Raw genomic sequence first — 23171 nt, forward strand, 5'->3', positions numbered from 1 at the left:
TTACTAGTTTCCAATAAAAGTGTGTCGATGGGTATGGTTGGGTCCAGTATTGAAAAATACATTTGTTTTCCACTATAAATCCACTATAAATGTTAAGAAGCATCTACTCCCCATTACTCACATTTCCACATCTTGCTACTTGTCCAAAAAGGGGACCGTCATGAAATGCCTAGCCACCCGCCTGGTACTACCCTGCAGCCACCTAAAGGGTCTATCCCCAGTACAGCTCAGGTCCGCCTGTACCTGCTGCTTATGTATGCTCTACACTAGCACCCTCCTCCCCACCGACTGGGTCACAACTGGGCGAGGCTCTCATTCTCAAATTATCCCCAGTGATTTCTAGGTTACTGGGGCCACACTTCCTGTGGTCCCACAGTTCCTGGAAAGCACTCACAGGCCCAACACACAAACCACCAGGATTCTTAGTCAATTTAGACAAGCAGAGACAATAAACTAAAAATGTTTATTGCCATGAAAAATTAGAACAATGAACAGAAAAGGTGCAATCAGCAAACAAATAACAGGTAACTGAAATAGGATTACTTAGTAAACACATTTTTAGATAGTTTTATATCATGTAAGCCACATTGAGCCTGCAAATAGGTGGGAAAATGTGGGATACAAATGCTACAAATAATAATAATAATAAATAAATAGTACCTGGGGAGTTCAGGACATATAACTGCTCACAGGTTATCAAATATAACTGTTCACAGGGCCTCAGCAAAGAGATCTTTCTCTTCTCCCTGGCCAAGACTGGAGAAAAAATCAGTACATCATGGCTGAATTTGAGCTCCTGCCCAGAAAACGAGTTTTCAAAAGTGTAGTGCATCTTAATTCCTATCTATGATAGACTAAAGAAAGAACAGCCATTTCTCTGTAACAGCTTTAAACATAAACATGCTCCACCTGCTGGCCAAACTAGAGAAATACACTTCAACAGTTAATTAAGGCAGTTTTACAGGCTTAAAACCCACTTGTCACAGAGACTTTGCAGGACTCTGAAAGGTTTCCCCAGTATTCTTGCCAAGTAATTTAGCAAGGCAACTTGGTAACTGTGTATGTGTGTACAGTTCCACCCACAGGGCATGCATCAAGGTGCAGTCTTCATTCCCACTTTTAACACATAGCCATTGGGACACATCCCACATAGCTGAGAAAAGTAAGTCTGAGTAAGTATATGAAAATGACATTCCCCTAGTCAAGTGCTTCGTACCAAAGAAGGTGTAGCCTTCAGAGTCTTCAGTTATGCAGTCCTGGCTCCTCATTCCATTTGTCAAGTTGTGAGTCATACAATATGGTGAATTACTCTCCATAAACTCCTCAAACCTAGGAAGAAAGCCAAATGATAAATGCTTCTGCTTCAGGGTGTGAACATAATGATCCAATTGCATATATGCATAAATATCCATTTCTCGTACATTGGGGTTGTGTTGTATTTCTTCCCAAAACGGCATTTGTCATCCGCACGCAACACGTGAGTTATAAAAGAAATGCCTCCTACACATCTACCAAATGCTGTGTTCTCTATCCCTGTGTGGAAATCCACAGTCCCTGCTATAAGCAAATAGTCTGTATTATAGCAATTCATTCCCCACAGATGAGGTTGCCTCTCTCAGTGGCTTCAACAAAATATTCTTCCTAAAACTGTGTGATAGCACTTTATGATTTGCTTGGAATAGATAAATTAAGTGATAGGGGGCAAAGAGCACTCCCTCAAATGAAGTTGAGGTATAATCTTCCTTGGTCAAGACCCACACACCCATCAGTGATAGGGGAGACATGCCCAATTATTTATAACTTAAGATGCAGTAAACCACTACCTCCTGAGTTCCAGCTGTCCTATAACTTGTTTATTGCCTATTTAGATTTCTTTCCTCCCCAACAAAACTTACTGACCATTCTATTGAGTACATAAAGATCTTTTTTCAGGAGTAGGATTGAGACATGTTGCTGCATCATCAGGTCTGTGCACTCTTTACACTTCCCTTTGAAGAAACGAGGAGAATTCCATAAATCCAGATCCATCTCCAGTCCGGGATTTTTAGCTCTCCAGCTTAGGCATTCAGAAAGCAACCAGGTGCCAAAACATGAAGGCTTTTATTTAGCAAAAAATCAAATTCAATAAGCACATAAATCTCAAAACATAGCACAAGTCCTTATAATGTGTGGGCTGAGGACTGAAAAGGAAAAGCAAATCAAAATGGTTCACACATCAAATTCATTATTAAGCACTTCACTCACTGCTTCCCTCAGCGTTGCCAAAAGAATTTGTGCAAAACAGCACAGGAGGGGCTTAACATTTCTTCCAGAACCAAACTTGCAGTTTGAGACCATGGCAGTTCGTAAGTTTCTCACAGGTTTAAACAGATGTGTCCAAGACATAGCCTAGGGCCATGCCCTTAGTGAACCTTTCACTGACCAGGTAATTTTCCAACCTGATCACAGCTGCATGCTAGGACTGCTCAGGAACAGTCTCTGCACCCTCCACATGGCTGAAACTAAGGACATGGATTATACAGTAGACATTCCCATATTCTCCTCACTAGCATCTGTTCCCCCTTCCAGAACAAATTCCATTCATTCAGGCCTCTCTCCCCTGATAGGTCAGCCCCTGTCTCACAACAGCATGGCTCCAGTTCCCTCCCCTTTCCCCACTTCTTGAACTGCATTAACTTTTTCAGTTCCTTCTCCCCTGGGTTGGGTAGTCTGTTTACCCTTGCAGCTAGTTCTCTGTGAGGAAGGCCGGACCTCCTCTCAGGCAGGTCTCTCCTTGTTCTGTCCTGTCCCCCTGTCTATCCTCTTCCAGGCAACAGCTGTTTTTTTTTTTTTACTAGAAAGAACGGGCCCCACCCATTCCTCAGCCTCACTTTGGCTTCCAGAATATACTTCTTAATGAGTTAGGAGAATAGGGCTGGATCTAAATCTCGGCTGGTCCCTGACTTCTTTTCCTCCAAGAAAGCACTATAGGTGTGGAGCATCTGCCTTCCTGAGGCTGTGTTGACTAAACACAATTACCATGCCCCGTTAGAGGGCTGGCAAAGAGAGGGAAGTACAAATATGACAAATAATGGTAATTTTAGCACTCCGGGATTAGATCATAAACTTCCCACTCATGCAGTTCAAATTTAGAACAGTCCAAATTATAAACCCTGAGAGGAAAGGACACAAGGCTTAGATATTAGAAAAATAGAAAAGCTTTTTATTAGAGACAATACTTAGGCAGAATTACCCACAATGATGATAGATCAATGACTTCATGTACCTGTCAAGGCAAAGATAACGCACACTAGCCCCTGGTCCTGAAGTTTATAGGACACTTGACACTCCCAAGCACTAAGTAGAAAGTAGCTCAGCCTGACAGCTAACATTCACAAACACTACATCTGTTGGAAGTCAGGTTGAACAAAGATAGAGGCTGGCAAATGAGTTTCACGTTATGATCAGGCAAGGCAGCAGCAGAGAACTTAGGCTGGTCAGCAGATGGTAGCTCTACCCAAGCAGATGAGCATGCGGGGGGGGGACATATCTTTAACATGCCATTGTCCTGTGGCCAGCCCAGCTGGATGGTCAGCTATCTCGAGCTACATCAAGTAACAGCCAGATTGTTTACTTTGTATCCTTTTTATACCTTTTCCTCAGATATTGAAGAGTCATGCTGACCAAAGACTGCATCTGAGGTTTGCCAAGGTTGTGTCTTTGGGGGCCCAAGGACCCAGCTCTTGATACCATAGATGATGTTCTTGTCCATGAAGATCCCCAGCACAGTAAACAAAAGTTGTTGTGAACAGTTGTTTTGCCCCTGTTAGCCTTGATGTGTCAGCAGTGTGCTTGAGGCCTATCAAAGGAACAAGCCTCTACATGGAAACTGACATGGCCTAAGTCTGAAAAGTCAGGTTCATAATGTAGAATAGTGCTTCATAGTGCTACATGCTTTGTCTTAACAAGGTTTCCTCCCTTTCAGGGGTTATGTGTCTGTCCTAAGGAAGGGTAGCACTAAGTATTACTGGGAATGGTTTTGAACCTTGGGGAAACTGCCCTTCTTGGTAATTATGATCACCCTTTTTCCTGCTGCAAACACCTAAGGGGGCACTCAGCTATCAAAGTAAATTCTTCTCCCCTCAAATAGTATTAATAAGGGCATAAGAATAGTTATACTGGGTCAGACCAATGATCCATCTAACCCAGTATCCTACCAACAGTGGCCAATCCAGGTTACAAGTACCCAGCAGAAACCCAATTAGTAGCAACATTCCATGCTATCAATCCTAGGGCAAGCAGTGGCTTCCCCTGTGTCCATCTCAATAACAGACTATGGACTTTTCTTCCAGGAACTTGTCCAAACCTTTTTAAAACCCAGATATGCTAACCGCTGTTACCACATCCGCTGACAGTGACAGAGTTTAACTATTCTTTCAATGAATAATAATTTCCTCATATTTGTTTTAAAAGTATTTCCATGTAATTTAATTGAGTGTCCCCTGGTCTTTGTGCTTTTTGAAAGACTGAAAAATCAATTCATTTTACCCGTTCTACACCACTCAGGACTTTATAGACCTCAATCATATCCCCCCTCAGCCGTTTCTTTTCCAAGCTAAAGAGCCCTAACCTCTTTAACCTTCCCTTCTATAGGAGGAGTTCCCTCCCCTTTATCATTTTGGTCGCTCTTCTTTGAACTTTTCTAATTCCTTTATATCGTTTTTTGAGATACGGTGACCAGAACTGAATGCAGTACTCAAGCTAAGGTCACACCATGGAACTATACAGAGGTATTATAATCTTGGTCTTATTTTGCAACCCTTTCCTAATAATTCCTAGCCTCCTGTTTTCTTTTTTTGGCCACCACCGCGCACTGGGCAGAAGATTTCAGCACATTGTCTACAATGACACCTAGATATTTTTTTAAAGTGCTAACTCCTAAGGTGGACCCTAACATCAAGTAATGATGATTCGGATTATTCTTCCCAATGTGCATCACTTTGCATTTGTCCACATTAAATTTCATCTGCCATTTGGATACCCAGTCTTCCAGTTTCCTAAGGTCTTCCTGCAATTTTTCACAATCCACGTGTGTTTTGAAAACGTTAATTTTGCAGATGACATAAAACTATTCAATCACCTCACTCGTTCTGATTTCCAGATCATTTATAGTTGTTAAATAGCACTGGTCGTAATACAGATACCTTAAGCATTACACTATTCACCCTCCTTCATTGATAAAAATGGCCATTTAACCATAACCTCTTTTTTAAGCCTGACAGATTAATCTCATTGCTGTATTTTGGAGTGTTTGTAAACAACAAACCACCAGCCTTGAACTACCAGCGTATAACAGATTACAGTAGTCAAGCTGATTTAGAACTAATGCTTGTAGTACTAAACCGAATTAATTGAAGGAGATATTTTCAAATTTTTCTTTTTCTTAGCTTCCAAATTTTTTTTGTGGTTAAATAGTTGACCTGCTTCTCAAATGACAATATAGGCTTAAGTAGTACCCCGAGCATTTTCAGTCTTAACTCATTCTTCAGGCTAACATTTTTTTAATAAAAGGTGTTATTAAGCAATGGTGTCGCAGTTCCCAGCCATACCATTTTAGTCTTTTCAGCATTTAGCTTCAAGTGAAAATTATAAGCCCATTCTTCACCACAACCATACAGTTCTGGATTAACATAATTGGAACTAGCTCCTTATTATCCACCGGGGTAAGTATTGTGATGTTATCTGCATAGATGCAATAATTTATTTTCAATTTGCAGAGTATCTATCTAAAGAACACATCAACACATTAAACAGAATTGGGGACAGTGGGGAACCCCATGGCACCCCACTTAGTTCTCCACGAGCCTGAAAGGTAGCCCTGATATTCCACTCTATAAGATCTACTCTTCGGGAAACCTTGCAATAACTGTGGGAAAAACAATATCTCTCTCTCTGCAGTAGGGAGGGGATTTAATACAGGTAGCATATTTTCTTTGCAGTTGAGATGGGCAAGTCACTTAACCCTCCATTGCCCCATATAAGCCGCATTGAGCCTGCCATGAGTGGGAAAGCACGGGGTAGAAATGTAATAAAAAAATAAATGTATAATCTTTCCTTGTCTGCTGAGAAGTGGTGGGGAGTTTATAATTTCTCCCTGTCTCTTTACAGGTGGTGTTGTCATCTTTGCTGTGAACTCCTTGCTGTACTTGAACCAGAGTGTTCCACCTTATGGCGTATCATTGAACAGCTTGACCAATGGGACAACAGCATTCCCTCTGCGTGAGAAACTTCATTTTCTGCTGTAGAAAATTGTGTGTGTGACATGGAGCTGATTCAGTGTGAAAGAAAGGTGTAAAAGTGAAAACTGGGTGTCTGCTGTAGTAGACAGAATTTAATTTCTGATATATACACTGCTGTTCCAGAAATGAAACTGTCCAAAGGTGAGGGGATGTGGGAGTTTGAAAGTAGGTGTAAATATGGAGGGCATGTGTGCTTCTGGATGAGAGGTGGGTACAACAAGATGAGGGAGTCTGGAAAGGAGGTGTAAACAGGGAGAGCATATGTGCTTCAGGATGAGATATCACGAAAGGATGTAGGATTATGAAAGTAGGTGTGAATGGGGAGGGCACATGTGCTTCTGGGTGAAGTGTGGGTTTGAAACAATGAGGGAGTCTGAAAGGGAACTGTAAACAGGGAAGGCACATGTGCTTCTGGATGAGATGTGGAAGGGAAATGTAAGGGAGAAATGAAGGGGTGTGGAAGGAAGTTTTAAGGAGAGAGAAATTGTACTGTGAGCTGCAGTATGGGGAAGTGGGTGCTTTGGATGAGGTTATGTGGATGGAGGTGGTTGGGAGAGAACAGTGTATGTAGACGGGAAGTGTTTAGGAAAGATAGGTATGACCGTGGCTCACAGGATGTCCAAGGTACACTCACCTATCCCAATCCCGAAGCCCACTAGTCCATCCTGATATGCTGGCAACAGAGACTGAGACCCGGTGTCTGGAAAAATATTGTAGTTTTTGGCTAGTAAATACTTATACAGTACAGGTTCCTACTAATTATACAGTTATGATTCCTATTACTAAGCACACACACACACTACCCCCAAGTAGCAGAAGAATTATAAATGCCTTACCGTCTTGAGCAGTACGCTTTGCTGGAGGATACTTGGTCCTAGGTGGCCATAATCCCCCATAAGACAAAGTCAGTCTTTTGGCTTCAGCCACTCAGAACTGAGAGAGTCCAGAGAGTGAACAAGCAAGGTGAGAGAAAGAGTAGGTGTCTGTGTTTCATCTCTAAACCAGCAAAAAAAAAAAGGAGACGGTGGGAAGTGAGCCGATGACGCAAGAGACCAGGACGGAACAAAGACCTGAGTTTTCTTGCCCATTATAAACCATAAAATTGTACTGCTTTGTCACCCTCCTATCTCCATGTATATCTCCCTTGTCCTTCATCCACCCGACTCTTCCTGTCTCTCACCGCATCTCAAAAAAGATATAAAGGAATTAGAAAAGGTGCAGAGAAGGGCGACGAAAATGATAAAGGGAATGGAACGACTTCCCTATGAGGAAAGGCTGAGAAGGTTAGGGCTCTTCAGCTTGGAGAAAAGGCGGCTGAGGGGTGATATGATAGAAGTCTACAAGATAATGAGCGGAGTAGAGCGGACAGATGTGAAGTGTTTACACTTTCAAACAACAACAAAACCAGGGGACACAAGATGAAGCTAGAATATGGTAGATTTAAAACAAATAGGAGAAAGTTTTTCTTTATTCAGCGTGTAGTTAGACTCTGGAACTCGTTGCTGGAGAATGTAGTGACAGCAGCTGGTCTTACGGAATTTAAAGGGGGTTTGGACAGATTCCTGAGGGAAAAGTCCATTGAACATTATTAATTTTTTTTTTTTTTTTGGGGGGGGGGGGAGGGTTGCCGGGTTCTTGAAGCCTGGATTGGCGCTGTCGGAGACAGGATGTTGGGTTTGATGGAACCTTGGTCTTTTCCCAGTATGGCGGTGCTTATGTACTTATGTACCTATCCACCCCCATCCTGTTAGACTGTCATTGAAATGCTTTGATGTTTCACTTATATGTACTCTCTACAAGGAGTTTGCTATATATAATTAGTTCGTGAGTGTCCCTTTAATTGTGGAAAAAGCTCCACTTAGAATATATTACAAACAATTGAAACCTCAAATCTCCAAACAGGAAAAATACAAAAGTATTTATACTATCCTTGTTGTATCAGGAGTAAGTTAATATCACTGGTTTCCTGAGAAGGACAAAGAGAAAAAAACCCCAGAAGCAAAAAAACTCACAATTGGTGAGAAAAAGCAAATGAGGTGAAAAACTCTCTTACCTTCTTATATACTAACTAATAAAGGGGCACTCACCCAAACTAAACAATAACAGACCAATCCCAGCCCAAAACTTGCAATAAAGGCTACCTACGGAAAACCACCCCAATCGGAGGGCACGGCAATCTTAACAGTTCATTAAACAGGCATTGAATTAAAACTTCCTCCTGCTGGCTTTTACTGTCAATCAGCAAACTATCCCCTCTAAAGTTGGTACTTAGCTTTAATTAAGCAGACAGTCTCTAGTCCACAAATCCTGATGGTATCTGATGCTGCTGTAAATTGCTATAAACAGCTGTGGGCTGCAACACGCTATGAGTTCCTGTGAGCTGCTGTAAATGCTGAAAGCCGACACTCCTCCTAAGGGGCTCCGGAGCCCTGCAAGTATTTTTTCAAACAAAAAAGAAAAACGTCAGTCCTTCGATTCTTCCACCAAGCGAAAAGGACGTCAGCCCTGTCTGCTTAATTAAAGCTAAGTACCAACTTTAGAGGGGATAGTTTGCTGATTGACAGTAAAAGCCAGCATGAGGAAGTTTTAATTCAATGCCTGTTTAATGAACTGTTAAGGTTGCCGTGTCCTCCGATTGGGGTGGTTTTCCGTAGGTAGCCTTTATTGCAAGTTTTGGGCTGGGATTGGTCTGTTATTGTTTAGTTTGGGTGAGTGCCCCTTTATTAGTTAGTATATAAGAAGGTAAGAGAGTTTTTCACCTCATTTGCTTTTTCTCACCAATTGTGAGTTTTTTTTGCTTCTGGGTTTTTTTTCTCTTTGTCCTTCTCAGGAAACCAGTGATATTAACTTACTCCTGATACAACAAGGATAGTATAAATACTTTTGTATTTTTCCTGTTTGGAGATTTGAGGTTTCAATTGTTTGTAATATATTTTAAGTGGAGCTTTTTCCACAATTAAAGGGACACTCACAAACTAATTATATATAGCAAACTCCTTGTAGAGAGTTAGAGTATTTCAATAGAGTTTGTTTTTCTCCTATTTAGTATTAGAGTGTCACGTATATGTACTGTCATCTACCAACTTTTGCCTATTTCCGATCTGACGAAGAAGGGAAACCTTCGAAAGCTAATCAAGAAATGTGTTAAGTTATGTCCAATAAAAAAGGTATCATCTTATTTTCTTTTCCATGTTTTATTTTGTTTTATTTCTATTGATTACCTTTAAAAGTGGACTAACACGGCTACCACACCTCTCTACCTTCATAACGATAAAAGCAGGTAAAAGCATACGTCCTCTGTTCCCATTCTATTACGGTACTTTAGACAATGTTGCTGAGGGTTTCATCAAGCATGCTAACTGCCTCCCACTCTTGTCCCCGTATTTGTATAATTGATACTGATAGTAAATTGTGGATTTCTTGGCCCTCTGATACATAAGCTTGTTAAGCCTGAGTTGCTAACAACTGCGTCGGGGAGTTTGGGGCGCAAGAATATCCTGCGAGCCTACGAAGGTCCATCAATTTTCTCTGAAGCCTAAGGATAGCACAGTCCCACGCTTTCCTCTTAGCAGCGCAATACACTATGATATCTCCCCTTAACACGGCCTTGGCCGTATCCCAGTACAGTACAGTATCTGTTCTATCAGTATGGTTAAAGGTCTTGTACTCTGCCCACCAGATTCAAAGCCTCACACGATAATGATACCCCCTTGGTTCTATCTGCCTTATGTTGGTGAGGATTATGAGATCTTTCCCACTCCGGGCCAGCCATGTAGTTGAAATAGCCCCCAATAATTCTTGGATTATCTGGAAACCGATGGAGTTGTGACATCAACTGCTGATAAAATGGTTTCTTATAGTCAGGGGTGCATACATTACACAAAAACAAAGGTCGGTCAAAGGTAACTTGGACTACTATAAAATGCCCGCCAGGTTCAGAGAAGACCTTCTGTGTCTTGACATGTAATGATTTATGAAATAGAATAATTACCCCCCCCCCCCCCCCCCCCCCCCCCCGCTGCTTTCTTCTCTACTGCAAGCGCCTCTATATATTTACCCACCCACCATGTGTGAAGTTTTTTTATGTTCCTCTGCACTAAGGTGTGTTTCCTGGAGAAAAGCAATCTGGGCTTGTTTTTTATGCAACGTGTGAAGAATCTTTTTTTTTTTTTTAATGGGCAAAGAAATATCTCCCACATTCCAGGTAAATAGTTTAATGGGTATTACGTAACACCCCAGTAAAGCATTTGCCAAGTGTCACAGCAAACGAAAGCAAATCTGGGGATCCCGTCCCAACCTCCAGGATTCCCCTCTCCCACTGGTTCAAAGAAGTCAGTCCCCTCTCTCCACCAAAAAATCTACTCAAATAAGTCAAGCCTTATAATACACCAATACCCCATGGGACATATAGTCAACCCAAAGGTCTCTATTGCCACAAAAAGTACCCAGTAGGTCCCTCACCTCTTTCCAGAATCTTCCCACCCCTCCCACCATCCCTTAATCCCCCTATCAGAACCTAGAAAACCTCATCAAAGGGGCCTGCTCACTTAACGGCCCCTTCCCCACTCCTCTTGCCAGTGAATGCCACATCCAATGTATATGTCCTGCTATCAGTGTTATTCCACAGCCCGTTTTGGGCCTTGTGACAGTACAGAAAAGATGGTCCCCCTCTACGTCAGCTATGCCCCATCATCCACCTAACCATAAAGAAGGAGAAAAAGGGAGAAAGGAGAGAGAACGAGAAAAAAAAATTACTCACTTTGTCAGTCGAAGGGTAAACCCTGTGAACCCAATGTATCAGATCAGTAACCATTTATAGGGAAGGAGAGTCTTGGGCTCAGATCAAAATACACTCATTAACAAAGTCTCTGAGCAGAAAAGCCCAAAATTCTCCAGGGTAATTACTGTTCACATAGGTGTCACAAATAGCAACAATAAATAGCCTCTGCTGGTCAGCAAATGGCGATCTGTGGAGAACAGAAGCACACACACAATAGTGGAAAGGGCTGGTATCCACTCCAGTTCCCCCACCTATACCACCATCTAAGCTCATGGATGTTCAATCAAAGAGGAAAAAAAATAAATTTTCTCATCCCTTCTCCTTTCCTCCCTCCCCTCCCCTCACTTATATATATATATTTTTTTTTTCCATTTACACATACATACATAATTACATGTACAGATTTACACAGACCCAGTCACACACATACAGACAGACATATAACATATGCATACACACCCATATATATATATGGATGTATATATATATATATATATATATATATATATATACACACACATACATGCATCCCAAGCCGTCAAGGCTTTAGAGGCTGTATCTTGCTAATGGCGTAACAAGGCTTGAAGCAGTTCAGAAAAAAATGATGAAAATGATATGACATTTGTGTCGCAAAACTTCTGAAAATCACTAAAAACCAACCTGTTCAAAAAGGCATACCACAATTAATCCATCCTAATTACCAGACAAGGAAACCAATACTAGAAATAGACAAAATGAACTTTCAACACTTGAATACCTCACCTACATTGTCAATTACTGAACTTTAACGCACTACCACTTGATCTCTTACCCCGGAAAAACTTTAACACCTGACTGCTTAATTCACTTGTAATGTACGAACTTTACAACAATACCACTATGTATTTCTTGATCCGGAACTGGTGATCGCCATTATGGTACAATGTAAGCCACATTGAGCCTGCAAATAGGTGGGAAAATGTGGGATACAAATGCAACAAATAAATAATAAATAAACTGATTATGTATACCCTGGAAGAAAGAAGAAACAGGGGTGATATGATACAGTCATTTAAATATTTGATTGATATAAATCTACAAACAAACCTTTTCCAGAGACGAGAAGGTAGTAGAACTAGAGTACATGAATTGAGGTTGTAGGGTGGGCCAACTCGGGAATAATGTCAGGAAGTACTTTTTCACTGAGAGGGTGGTATATACCGAGGATGCTGTCTCGTGGGAGGTGGTGGAGGTGAAATCTGTAGTGGAATTCAAAAATGCGTGGGATAAACACGTAGGAATCTTGTAGAGAAGGCATGTAGCCTAGCAAGCTTAGCAATGATTAGATGGCAACACCAGTAATTGTGAAGCAAAGCTGGGCAAACTTCTATGATCTATGCCCTAAAATGACAAATTCACTTCATACTTTATGCGATGAGTTAACTTGTTGGGCAGACTGGATGGACTGTGCAGGTCTTTATCTGCCTTCATTTACTTTACTATTGGGCTCATTTTCAAAAGAGAAAAACATCTAAAAAGTGACATAACACAGCATTTGGACATTTTTCTTACAAAAACGTCCAAAGCAGTATTTTTGAAACCTATTTTTAGACGTTTTTCTATGAAGTCTGTCAGAAGTACGTCCAAATCTCAAGGGGGCGTTTCAAGGGCATGTTCAGGGTGGGACTTGGGCGTTCCTAAGATTTAGATGTTTTTCAGCCATAATGGAACAAAATAAAAACGTTCAGGATTAAAACTGAGGCATTTTGAGCTAGACCTGTTTTTATAATGAATAAGGCACAAAAAGGTGCCCTAAAAAAACCAGATGACCACTGGAGGGAATCAGGGGTGACCTCCCCTTCTTCCCCCAGTAGTCACTAACCCCCTTCCACCCCCAAAAATGTGATGAAATCATGACTTGCCAGCCTCTATGCCAACCTCAGATGTTATACTCAGGTCCATTAGAATAGCATGCAGGTCTCTGGAGTAGTCTAGTAGTGGTGCAGTACACTGCAGACAGGTGGACCCAGGTTCCTACCTCCCCCTATCTGTTACACTTGTAGAGGAAACTGTGAGCTCTCCAAAACTCACCAGAAACCCACTGTACCCATATATAGGTGCCCCCTTCACTCGTAAGGGCTATGGTAGTGGTGTATAGTTGGGGGTAGTGGGTTTTGAGGGGCTCAGCAGACCCCACGGTAAGGGAACAGTGGTGAGATGTGTACCTGGGAGCTTTTTTTGAAGTCCACTGCAGTGCCCCCTAGAGTGCCCTATTGCTGTCTTGTGATGTCAGGTGGACCAGTCTACTAAAAATGCTAGCTCCTCCTATATCCCAATGGATTGATTTTGTTCATTTTGCACTTGGACGTTTTTTTTTTCTTTCGACTATTATACGATTTTGCTACAGATTTAGTTGAGACCATTGAGTGTGGGTTTATTTTCTGTAGTTTTTTGGCTTAGATCAGTATGATCAAGTCTTTTTCTCCGGATTTGTCTAGTCTGTTTGAAAGTTAGTTTTTGATTAAAAAAAAAATTCTGAAGTTTTGTTGGGTAAAAATATTTTATGTAGAGCAGAAGTGCCAATGATAGAATATTATCATATTTATGCTCACTGACTGACTTCTGTTGTGAGCTGAAGGATTCTGAGGTCCCTGGTGTGCTTTCCTATTTTTTTCATTTGTTGTTGGTCTTTCATTTATTGTATAACCTCTAACGCTCTCCATTATTGATAGTATTTTTATTAAGTTTGAGTGCACCTGCCGTTTTCCTGATTTTTTTTTTTTTTTAATGGAAGATTTTAGGAAATGTTTCATTGGCACATGGTAGGGAGGTAGTTTCTAGGAGTCATAAATAACCTGTCAGGTTGCTCTATAACACAAATTGCTTTGACCGTGTTACTCCCATACTTACATTTCAACAGTGGCTCCCGGTTTCTGCTCGTGTCAAGTTAAAAATTCTCACATTGGTATTTAAAGGACGTCTTTCTTCTACCTAAAAAATATCATAGGAGAGTTGGAGTATATAGCACTAAATAGAGAGGTAGATATAATAGGCATCTCAGAGACCTGGTGGAGGGAGGACAATAAATGGGACACATCAGGTACAAATTATATTACAATGATAGAGTGGATCAAATTGGAGGGGGGGTTGCGCCATATGTGAAAGAGGGAATTGAGTCAAACAAGATAAATATTCTTCATGAAACAGACAGCAGCGTGGAATCCTTGTGGTTAGAGATCCCATGTATGAAGGGAAAGAGTATATTGGTAGGGCTGTACTACCGGCCGCCAGGACAGAGCGAAGATGAACAAACGTTTACAGAAATTAGGAAAGCTGGCAAATTGAGCAACATTATAGTAATGGATGATTTCAATTACCCCAATGTTGACCAGATAAATGCTACATCATGGAGTACTAGGCAGGTGAAATTCTTAGATGTAATAAATCACTGCTTCTTGGAACAACTGGTCTAAGAACTGACAAAAAGGGGAGCTATCTAGTCCTTAGTGGAATGCAGGGCACATGGTATGAGAGGTAACGGTATTCCATTTGCTGGGAAACAGTGATCATAACATGATCAAACTTGAGGTGATATCTGGAGTGAAGTCATTAAAGGAATTACTGTAACAGCATTCAATTTTTGAATTTATGACAAAATAAGGAAAATGGTTAAAAAGAAGCTGAAAGGGTTGGCCGCAAAGGTTAGAACTTTAAATTGGGAGTGGACATTGTTTAAAAATATTTGTGGAAGCCTAGTACAGATGTATTCCATGTATTAACAAGGGTGGAAAGAAGAGCAAATGACAGCCATTATAGTTAAAAGGGAACATGAAAGAGGAAATTAGAGCCAAAAAAGCATCCTTCAAAGAATGGAAAAGGGATCCGAAGAAGAAAATAAGCAACATATAAGCAGTGTCAAGCTAGATGTAAAGCACTGATAAAGAAGGTTAAAGAGAATATGTAGAAAAACGTTGTGGAAACAAAAACTCATGACAACACCTTTTCACCTTTTCCAGGTTCATCAAAAGTGGAAAGCCTTTGAGAGAATCCGTGGGACCATTAGATCATGAAAGAGCAAAAGGGGCCCTCATGGCGAACAAGGCCATAGTAGGGAGATTGAATTAATTCTTTGCTTTGGTCTTTATGGAAGATGATGTAAGAGATCTACTTGTACCAGAAATGTTTTTCAAGGGTGACGATGCACAAGAACTGTGAAAGAAATCTCGGTGAACCTGGAAGACGTACTGAGCCAAATTGACAAGTTATAGAGTGATAAATCACCTGGACCAGTTGGCATACATCCCAGGATACTGAAAGAACTCAAACATGAAATTGCTGATTTGTTGTTATCGAGTATCCTGTCGTTAAAATCATCCATAGTACCTGAAGATTGTAGGGAGGCCAGTGTAACGCTGATTTTTAGAAAGGGTTCCAGGGGTGATCCAGGAAATTACAGAACGTTAAGCCTGACTGGTGCTGGGGGAAATAGTGGAAACTATGATAAAGAAGAAAATTACAGAACACGTAGACAAACTTGGTTAGATGGGAAGTCTTGCCTCACAAATCATAGTTACTTGATGCAAGGGTCCACCTTAGGAGTCAGCACTCAACAAAAAGATCTAGGTGATTTCATATACCACCTTTCTGTGGTTTTTGCAACTACATTCAAAGTGTTTTTTACATAGTATATACAGGTACTTATTTGTACCCGGTGCAATGGAGGGTTAAGTGACTTGCGCAGAGTCACAGGGAGCTGCAGTGGGAATCGAACCCAGTTGCAGTAACCACTAGGCTACTCCTCCACTGAAAGCTGAAAGGATGAGTTTCACAAAATGGAAAGTGAATCTGAATGATGAAAATAGAAAAGAGCATAAATACTGGTAAGTTAGGTGTAAAGTATTAGGCAGGCCAAAAGAGAGTTTAAAAAGAAATTTGCTATATTAAAACCTTTCAAGTACTTTAGAAGCAAGAAAACCTGTGAGGGTGTCAGTTTGTCCATTAGCTTTCAAAGAGGTAAAAGGGCCATTCAAGTATTCTTCATCAAGAATTGCTCCATCTTTACAGTACCAGCTTCAGAAGCTTTGGAGTTCGTACTGTGGTAAACTGATTGACAACTCTCTTAACTGTCCCAAACAATTGTTTTCTACCCTTGCTCAACTTTCTTCCACAGTCTCCTGGACATTTATTCTGCTACATCCTTTGCCTCTTTTCTGCTAGGATTTCTTCTTTGCGAGCCCCATTCCCTTAGCTCTCCATCATCCTTGTGTCATGTGTCCTCTCATAAGAATGTAGCCATACTGGGTCAGACCAGTGGTCCATGTAGCCCGCTATCCTGTTTCCATAGAGTGGCCAGGACAGAAACCCAAATCATGGCAACATTCCATGCTACAAATCCCAGGGCAAGCAGTTGCTTCCTCATTTCTGTCTCAATAGCAGACTATGGACTTTTCCTCCAGGAACTTATCCAAACCCTTTTTAAACCCAGATACTCTAACCACTGTTACCATATTCTCTGTTAGTGAGTTCCAGAGCTTAACTATTCGTTGAGTGAAAAAATATTTCCTCCTATTTGTTTTAAAGGTATTTCCATGTTACTTCCTCGAGTGTCCACTAGTCTTTGTACTTTTGGAATGAGTAAAAAATTGATTTACTTCTTCTCATTCTACACCACTCAGGTTTTTGTAGACCTCAATCATATCTCCCCTCATCTGTCTCTTTTCCAAACTAAAGAGCCCTAACCGCTTTAGCCTTTCCTGATACGAGAGGAGTTCCATCCTCTTTATCATTTTGGTCGCTCTTCTTTGAACTTTTTCTATTTCCTCTATATCTTTTTTGGGATACGGCGAACATAATACTCAAGATGCGGTCGTACCATGGAGCGATACCAGAGGCATTATTGTATTTTTGGTCTTATTCACTACATTTCTCTCACACAGTTCCCCACTTTTGGTGGATTATTCATTATCTTGTTCTAACACTTTCTGAAGTTCATGATCTGCTTTTAATCTGACATCTTTATTTTCACTCATTAAACTCAATATTTCTTCTAGACTGACAACCTGCCCTCTAAATCCAGTTCCCTCTCCTTGGCTGAAAATCACTGTTCATGGTTTGACTCTTTTACTTCTTTCCATTATCAACAATGGTCTACCCTCTTGTGCTGTTGCTTCAGCTTGGAAAACTGCTATTATCCATCCTGTTCTGAAGAAACCTGACCTAGTCCTTACTCTTCCTGATAATTATAGATCAGTCTTTAAACTCCCTTTTACATCTAAAGTAGCTGAAAGAGTTGTTTTGAAACTACTCCTCCAAGGTATGAAAACAACCCATGTCAATCCAGATTCAGGTCGGGCCACAGCACATAAACGATTACTGCATTTCTCTCCAGTGATATTCACTGGGCCTCTGATACTGTAAACACTTACCTTAATTGTTTCTCGATGTAACCTCCGCCATTCAACTGGCTCACCTTTATCTACATGTTTATTTGTCCCTTCAAAAAAATTTAGTAAAATGGTGAGGCAAGGCTTTTGTATTGATTCTGTCCCATTAAACTAGGTCTGTTCTCATTATAAAGAACAAAATTACATAGAACACAAAGGCATAGTTTCATGGGAAGAGACAATATGGATTCAGTTGTATTTGCTAGGGAGCGAAAAAGTGACAAGCATAGGTGGGGAGAAGGACTTTGGGGTGATGGTGTTGGAGGATCTTAAGGCAATGAAATAATGTGACAAAGTTGTTGCTGTAGCCAGAAGGATGCTAGGCTGCATAGAAAGAGGCATTACTAGCAGAAGAAAAGAGGTGTTGATTCTCTTGTACAGGTAGTTGGTGAGGCCCCATTTGGAGTATTGTGTTCAATTTTGGAAGACATATCTTGCTAAGGACATCAAAAGACTTGAGGCAGTTCAGAGGACGGTGACAAAAATGATATGGGGCTTGGCCAAAAGACATATGAGAAGAGACTTGCTGACCTAAATTTGTATACTCTAGAGGAAAGGAGGGATAGAGGGGATATGATACAGATGTTTAAATACATAAAAGGTATTAATGTGCAAACTAATCTTTTTCAGAGATTGGGGAGCAATAGAACTAGAGGTCATGAGTTGAGGTTGCAGGATGCTAGACTTAGGAGCAAGGTCAGGAAATACTTTTATTTTATTTTTTTTACAGAATGGGTGGTTGATACCTGGAATGCCCTCCTGTGGGAGGTTGTGAAGACTGAAACAGTGACTGAATTCAAGAATGTGTGGGATTAATAGAGATGATCACTATATAGAAAAAGGATAGAATCTAATTGAAAAACTTAAATGACCTCAGAATTGAAGTGAGTTGATGGTAGCTTCAGAAGTTGGGAAGTAGGACGAGTGCTGGGCAGACTTTGACGATCTGGGTTCCTTAAATGGCAAAAACAGATCAGGATCAAGGCTGGAGTGGGCTTTGATGGCAACTCCAGTAGTTGGGAAGTAGGACCGGTGCCAGGCACACTTTTATTCTCTGTGCCCCAAAATTGGTAGAGAGAGACAGAGATTGTGTTAAATCATGAAGTGGAACCTTTGCAGAGTGTCAGATTCAACTCTGGCCATTTGATTGAGCAGACTGAATGGACCATCCAGGTCTTTAACTGCCGACATTATGTTACATGTGATTGCGCCTGACATTGACATCAGGTTCACTAGTCTGTAGTTTCCCAGATCATCCCTATAACCCTGTTCTTTATCCTTATTCTATCGCAGGTACTTCATCTGCTGTCTTTCTTACAGAGCCCCTTAGCTATTGTGACATTTCTCTTCAACTTTGTGTGGCTGTTGTAGAGGCAAATGGTTTTGTCCTGAGATGGGGTTGTGTGAGGCTGGCTCTGTATATTTGTGTGAGTAGCTAATCTGTGCTCTGAGTGCACAGAAATGTTTCACTGATATTTATAGCTGCGGGAAATGTACATATACATGTTCTTAACACTGATGTCTTTCTTTCACTGCAGGAGTACAGGAGGGAGTGAGGATCAGTTTGGATTGTTGCCAAGGGACTTTCATCTCTTATGATAAGATGGTGATATCTCTGAAAGGAGGAGAGATGTAAGATTGCGTGTTCATTTTCCTGCAGTGTGCTTACGTTCTGGATGACACTTTATGGGTCTTAAAATTGTACTCCCTTTGCCCTGGGTTACCACATATAGCACTTTGTTAGTCGGTTTGTAGAATTCAAGCTTGTTTTCAGTGGATGGTTTGACTGTGTTCGGTGGAAAGCAGCAGTCACAATTAAAAAAAAAAAAAAAAAAAAAAAAAATTTATTTTTAATGCAATTTTACAATATAATTTATTTATTTGTAACATTTGTATCCCACATTTCCCCACATATTAGCAGGCTCAACATGGCTTACAAAATACTGTAATGGTTCTCTCCGAAAAGATTATCCCCCCTGGCAAGGAACATCCGCCATTCGCTGCTGGGTCTTCTGATCCAGGTCAGAGACACGCAGCCATGAGAGCCTGCGCATCACTATTCCTTGAGCAGCTATTTGGGATGCTACATCAAAAGTGTCGTAAAACCCCCTGGCCAGGAATTTCTGACACGCCTTCTGCTGCCTGACCACCTGGTGAAAAGGTTCAGAAAGCTCCGGAGGAAGTGCTTCAACTAAACTGGACAGTTGCCTCACCGAGTTCCGCAAGTGGATGCTCGTGTAGAGCTGGTACGTCTGGATCTTGGCGGCAAGCCTAGTGGCCTGATACGTTCTCCTCCCAAAAGAATCCAAGGTTCTAGACTCTCTGCCTGGGGGTGCCGAGGCATAGTCTCCAGTACTCTTGGCTCTTCTGAGAGCAGAGTCCACCACCATAGAATCGTGAATAAGTTGGGCCTTCACCATTACAGGTTCTCCATGGACTCTGTACTGGGACTCGTTTTTGGGGGGACAACTGGATTAGAAAGAGAGCACAACCAATTTCGCATAAGCACTTCCCTCAGTGTATTATTGAAGGGGGCCGTAGCAACCTCAGTAGGCGGAGAAGGATAGTCCAAGACCTCGAGCATCTCGGCCCTGGGCTCATCCACAACCTCCATAGGGAATGGAATGTCCTTAGACATTTCCCGCACAAAAGATGAAAAAGAGAGAGACTCGGGTGGAGACATTCTACTCTCAATTGGCAGAGTAGGATCAGAGGGAACCCCACACGACTCTTCCTCCGAAAAGTATCTGTGGTCTTCCTCCTTTTACCACGTGCGCTCCTCATCGGTATCAGACAAAAGCTCCCTATGAGCATCCCGAGCCTGTCTCGATGTCGAGGATCGATGACCTCGATGGAGGTGTCAAGAAGTCGACCCCTGCCTAGACTCCGGCAAAGCTTCCTCTACCAACGTCGAGGGGGAATCGACCTGGGTGGCAGCCGACGCCGGTACCGCAAGCGGTTCCGAGGGCGGAGACCTCCTCACAGACGATGGCCCAGATGGCACTTCTGCAGTCGGTACGGAAGGTGCAAGCACCCCTGACACCGAGACAGATTGTCGCAGCAACCCTTCCAGGAACTGTGGAAGAAGGGCCTGGATGTGCTCGTCAAGAGCTTCCATCGGAAAAGGCTGTGGGGGGCTGGTGAAAGAGTCGGTTGCAGAATCTGAGGGGGCTCAAGAGCCGGTGCCAGGCTGCCGGATGACCGACGCATCGGCACCTCCTGAATGGAGGGTGATCGGTCCTCCCGGCGCCGACACTTCTCGGGTGCTGAATCCCTCTCGGTACCATGCATGGAAGGAGAACGATGATGGTGCTTCTTCGCCTTCGCTCGACGCCTGTCATCGAGACTCCTCGGTACCAAAGAGGAGGACGTAGAATCCTCACACCTCCTTGGGGCCGGGTCCGACGAAGGTCAGTCCCGGGGGACCTGCATAGCAGTAGATCTCGAGACAGGTGGAGACCCGCTCGATTGCTCGCTGCTCCCAGTGCGTTGTCTTTCGGCAGCCATTACCTGAACTGCTGATGCCGCCGACCTCGGTGCCGATGTCGAAGGACCGGACCGATCCGGAAAACGTTTCTCACACTGAGCCTCTCGAGCCACTTGGGTCCGTTTTTTCATCAACTTACACAGCTTATAAGCAGCTGGGAGATGATCGGGCCCAAGACACTGAAGACACCACGCGTGGGGGTTGGTACTGGAGATGGTATGGTTGCACCAAGTACAACGCTTGAAACCGCTGGGTGTCCTCGATGTCATGGAGGGAAAAACGGCGGTGGCAAAATCAAAAGGCTCGATGGTGTCAAGAAAAAAGGGGCACAAAAAGGGGAAAACAGCCTGACCGAGCAGCCTAAAGGACGGCCGCGTCGAAAAAATAAGGAAACTTTAAAAAGGAAGAAAAACCTAAGAGAATTTTATTTATTTATTTATTTGTTTGTTTGTTGCATTTGTATCCCACATTTTCCCACCTATTTGCAGGCTCAATGTGGCTTACAATTTTCCGTCATGACTTATGCCATTTCAGAGTACATATACAATTGATAATATATATAGAACATGGATGATATAATGAACAGTCAGGTAAAAAAAGGGAAAATATACCGTTGGTATCACATATTGAACATGAATTTCATACAATTGGTATCACATATTGAACGTGGCTTACATGATAAAATTAGACAATACGATATAAGGAGAAAATAATCCGATTATTAAATAAATGAGGGTGAATAAAGGAAAAAAGGGTTTTTTTTTTTGACCAACCGGGACAGTGAAAATAAAAGAAGAAGAAGAAGATAAGCGAAAACGCGAAAAACACAGTTCTCCTGGGCTGAGAAGTGGAACGAAGCGAAAAAACAACTTTCATCAGTCACAGATAAAGAAGAACTAAAGGTGATACGCTCGCATCGCCGGCAGGGACCTGCTCGCGCATGCGTGGTGCCTCCTGTCCCGCACAATACTGCATTCTAGAAAGTTCTTGTTTTTTGTAATTTCCGGGCTCCTGGGCCGTCGCGGACGACGACCCATACATGATAATGTTCAGCCTGCTTGTCCTCAAAGAAACTGAAACAAATCTCTGTAAACATTCAAGATGTAGTAGAGTAATTTGACAAATTGAAGAATAGCAGATGACGTGGACTAGATGGTGTACATCCCAGAGTACTGACTGAATTGAAAAATGAACTTGCAACGCTGTTGTTAGTAATATGTAATTTATCTTTAAAATCAAGCATGGTACCAGAAGATTGGAGAGTAGCCAATGTCATGCCGGTTTTTAAAATGGGCTCCATAGGTGATTTGGGAAATTATAGACCAGTGAGCCTGACATCGGTGCTGGGCAAAATGGTAGAGACTAGTATAAAGAACAAATTAGAGCATAAATGAGACAAAGCCAACATGGATTTAGTCAAGGGAAATCTTGCCTCAATAATCTACTACTTTTGTTTGAAGGGTGAATAAACATGTGAATAAAGGTAAGCCAGTCGATATTGTGTGTCTGGATTTTCAAAAAGCATTTAACAAAGTACCTCATGAAAGATTCCAGAGGAAATTGGAGAGTCATGGGATATGAGGCAATGGCCTATTGTGGATTACAAACTGGTTAAAAGATAGAAAACAGATAGTAACGTTAAATGGTCAGTATTCTCAATGGAGAAGGGTAGTGGGGTTCCCCAGGGGTCTGTGCTGGGACCGCTGCTTTTTAACATATTTATAAATGATGGGAGTAACTAGCGAGATCATTAAGTTTGCTGACGACACAAAGTTATTCAAAGTTGTTAAATTGCAAGAAGATTGTAGAGGACCTTACAAGACTGTGAGACTAGGCATCCAATTAGCAGATGACTTTTAATGTGAGCAAGTGCAAAGTGATGCATATGGGAAAGAGGAACCTAAACCATAGTTACTGTAGTGACCAGCCCTGGAGCTGGAGGAAGTGAGCTGTAAGTCCTAGTCCAAAGACAGCCGACAAGCCCTAGGTTCTTCACCTCAACCAACTGCCATTCCCTGAAGGTTGTGCCCCTAGGTTCAGGCAGCTAGCAGGACTAGTCCATAGCCAGGAAATACTGATGGCCCAACTCAGGGTGAACAGCAGACAAGTCGAGAGTCAGTACAGGTCAAGGCAGGCAGCAGGCATTGTAGACAGAAGTCAACAAAGGTCAGGGCAGGCAGCATGGTCCGAGGTCAGCAAGGTCA

At 42.0% G+C, this 23171-nt stretch overlaps 1 protein-coding gene across 1 annotated transcript in view; it reads left to right on the forward strand.

The window, feature by feature from the left end:
* The window catches only part of CPSF1 (cleavage and polyadenylation specific factor 1), a 297206-nt gene that overhangs the window by 77880 nt on the left and 196155 nt on the right, over positions 1–23171 (forward strand). Inside the window, 2 exon segments of the mRNA XM_030220640.1 lie at positions 6148–6258; positions 19019–19112. Of these exon segments, the coding sequence (XP_030076500.1) occupies positions 6148–6258; positions 19019–19112 (205 nt within the window).

This window comes from Microcaecilia unicolor, chromosome 1, assembly GCF_901765095.1.
Source record: "Microcaecilia unicolor chromosome 1, aMicUni1.1, whole genome shotgun sequence".
In the NCBI taxonomy this organism is placed as follows: Eukaryota; Metazoa; Chordata; class Amphibia; order Gymnophiona; family Siphonopidae; genus Microcaecilia; species Microcaecilia unicolor.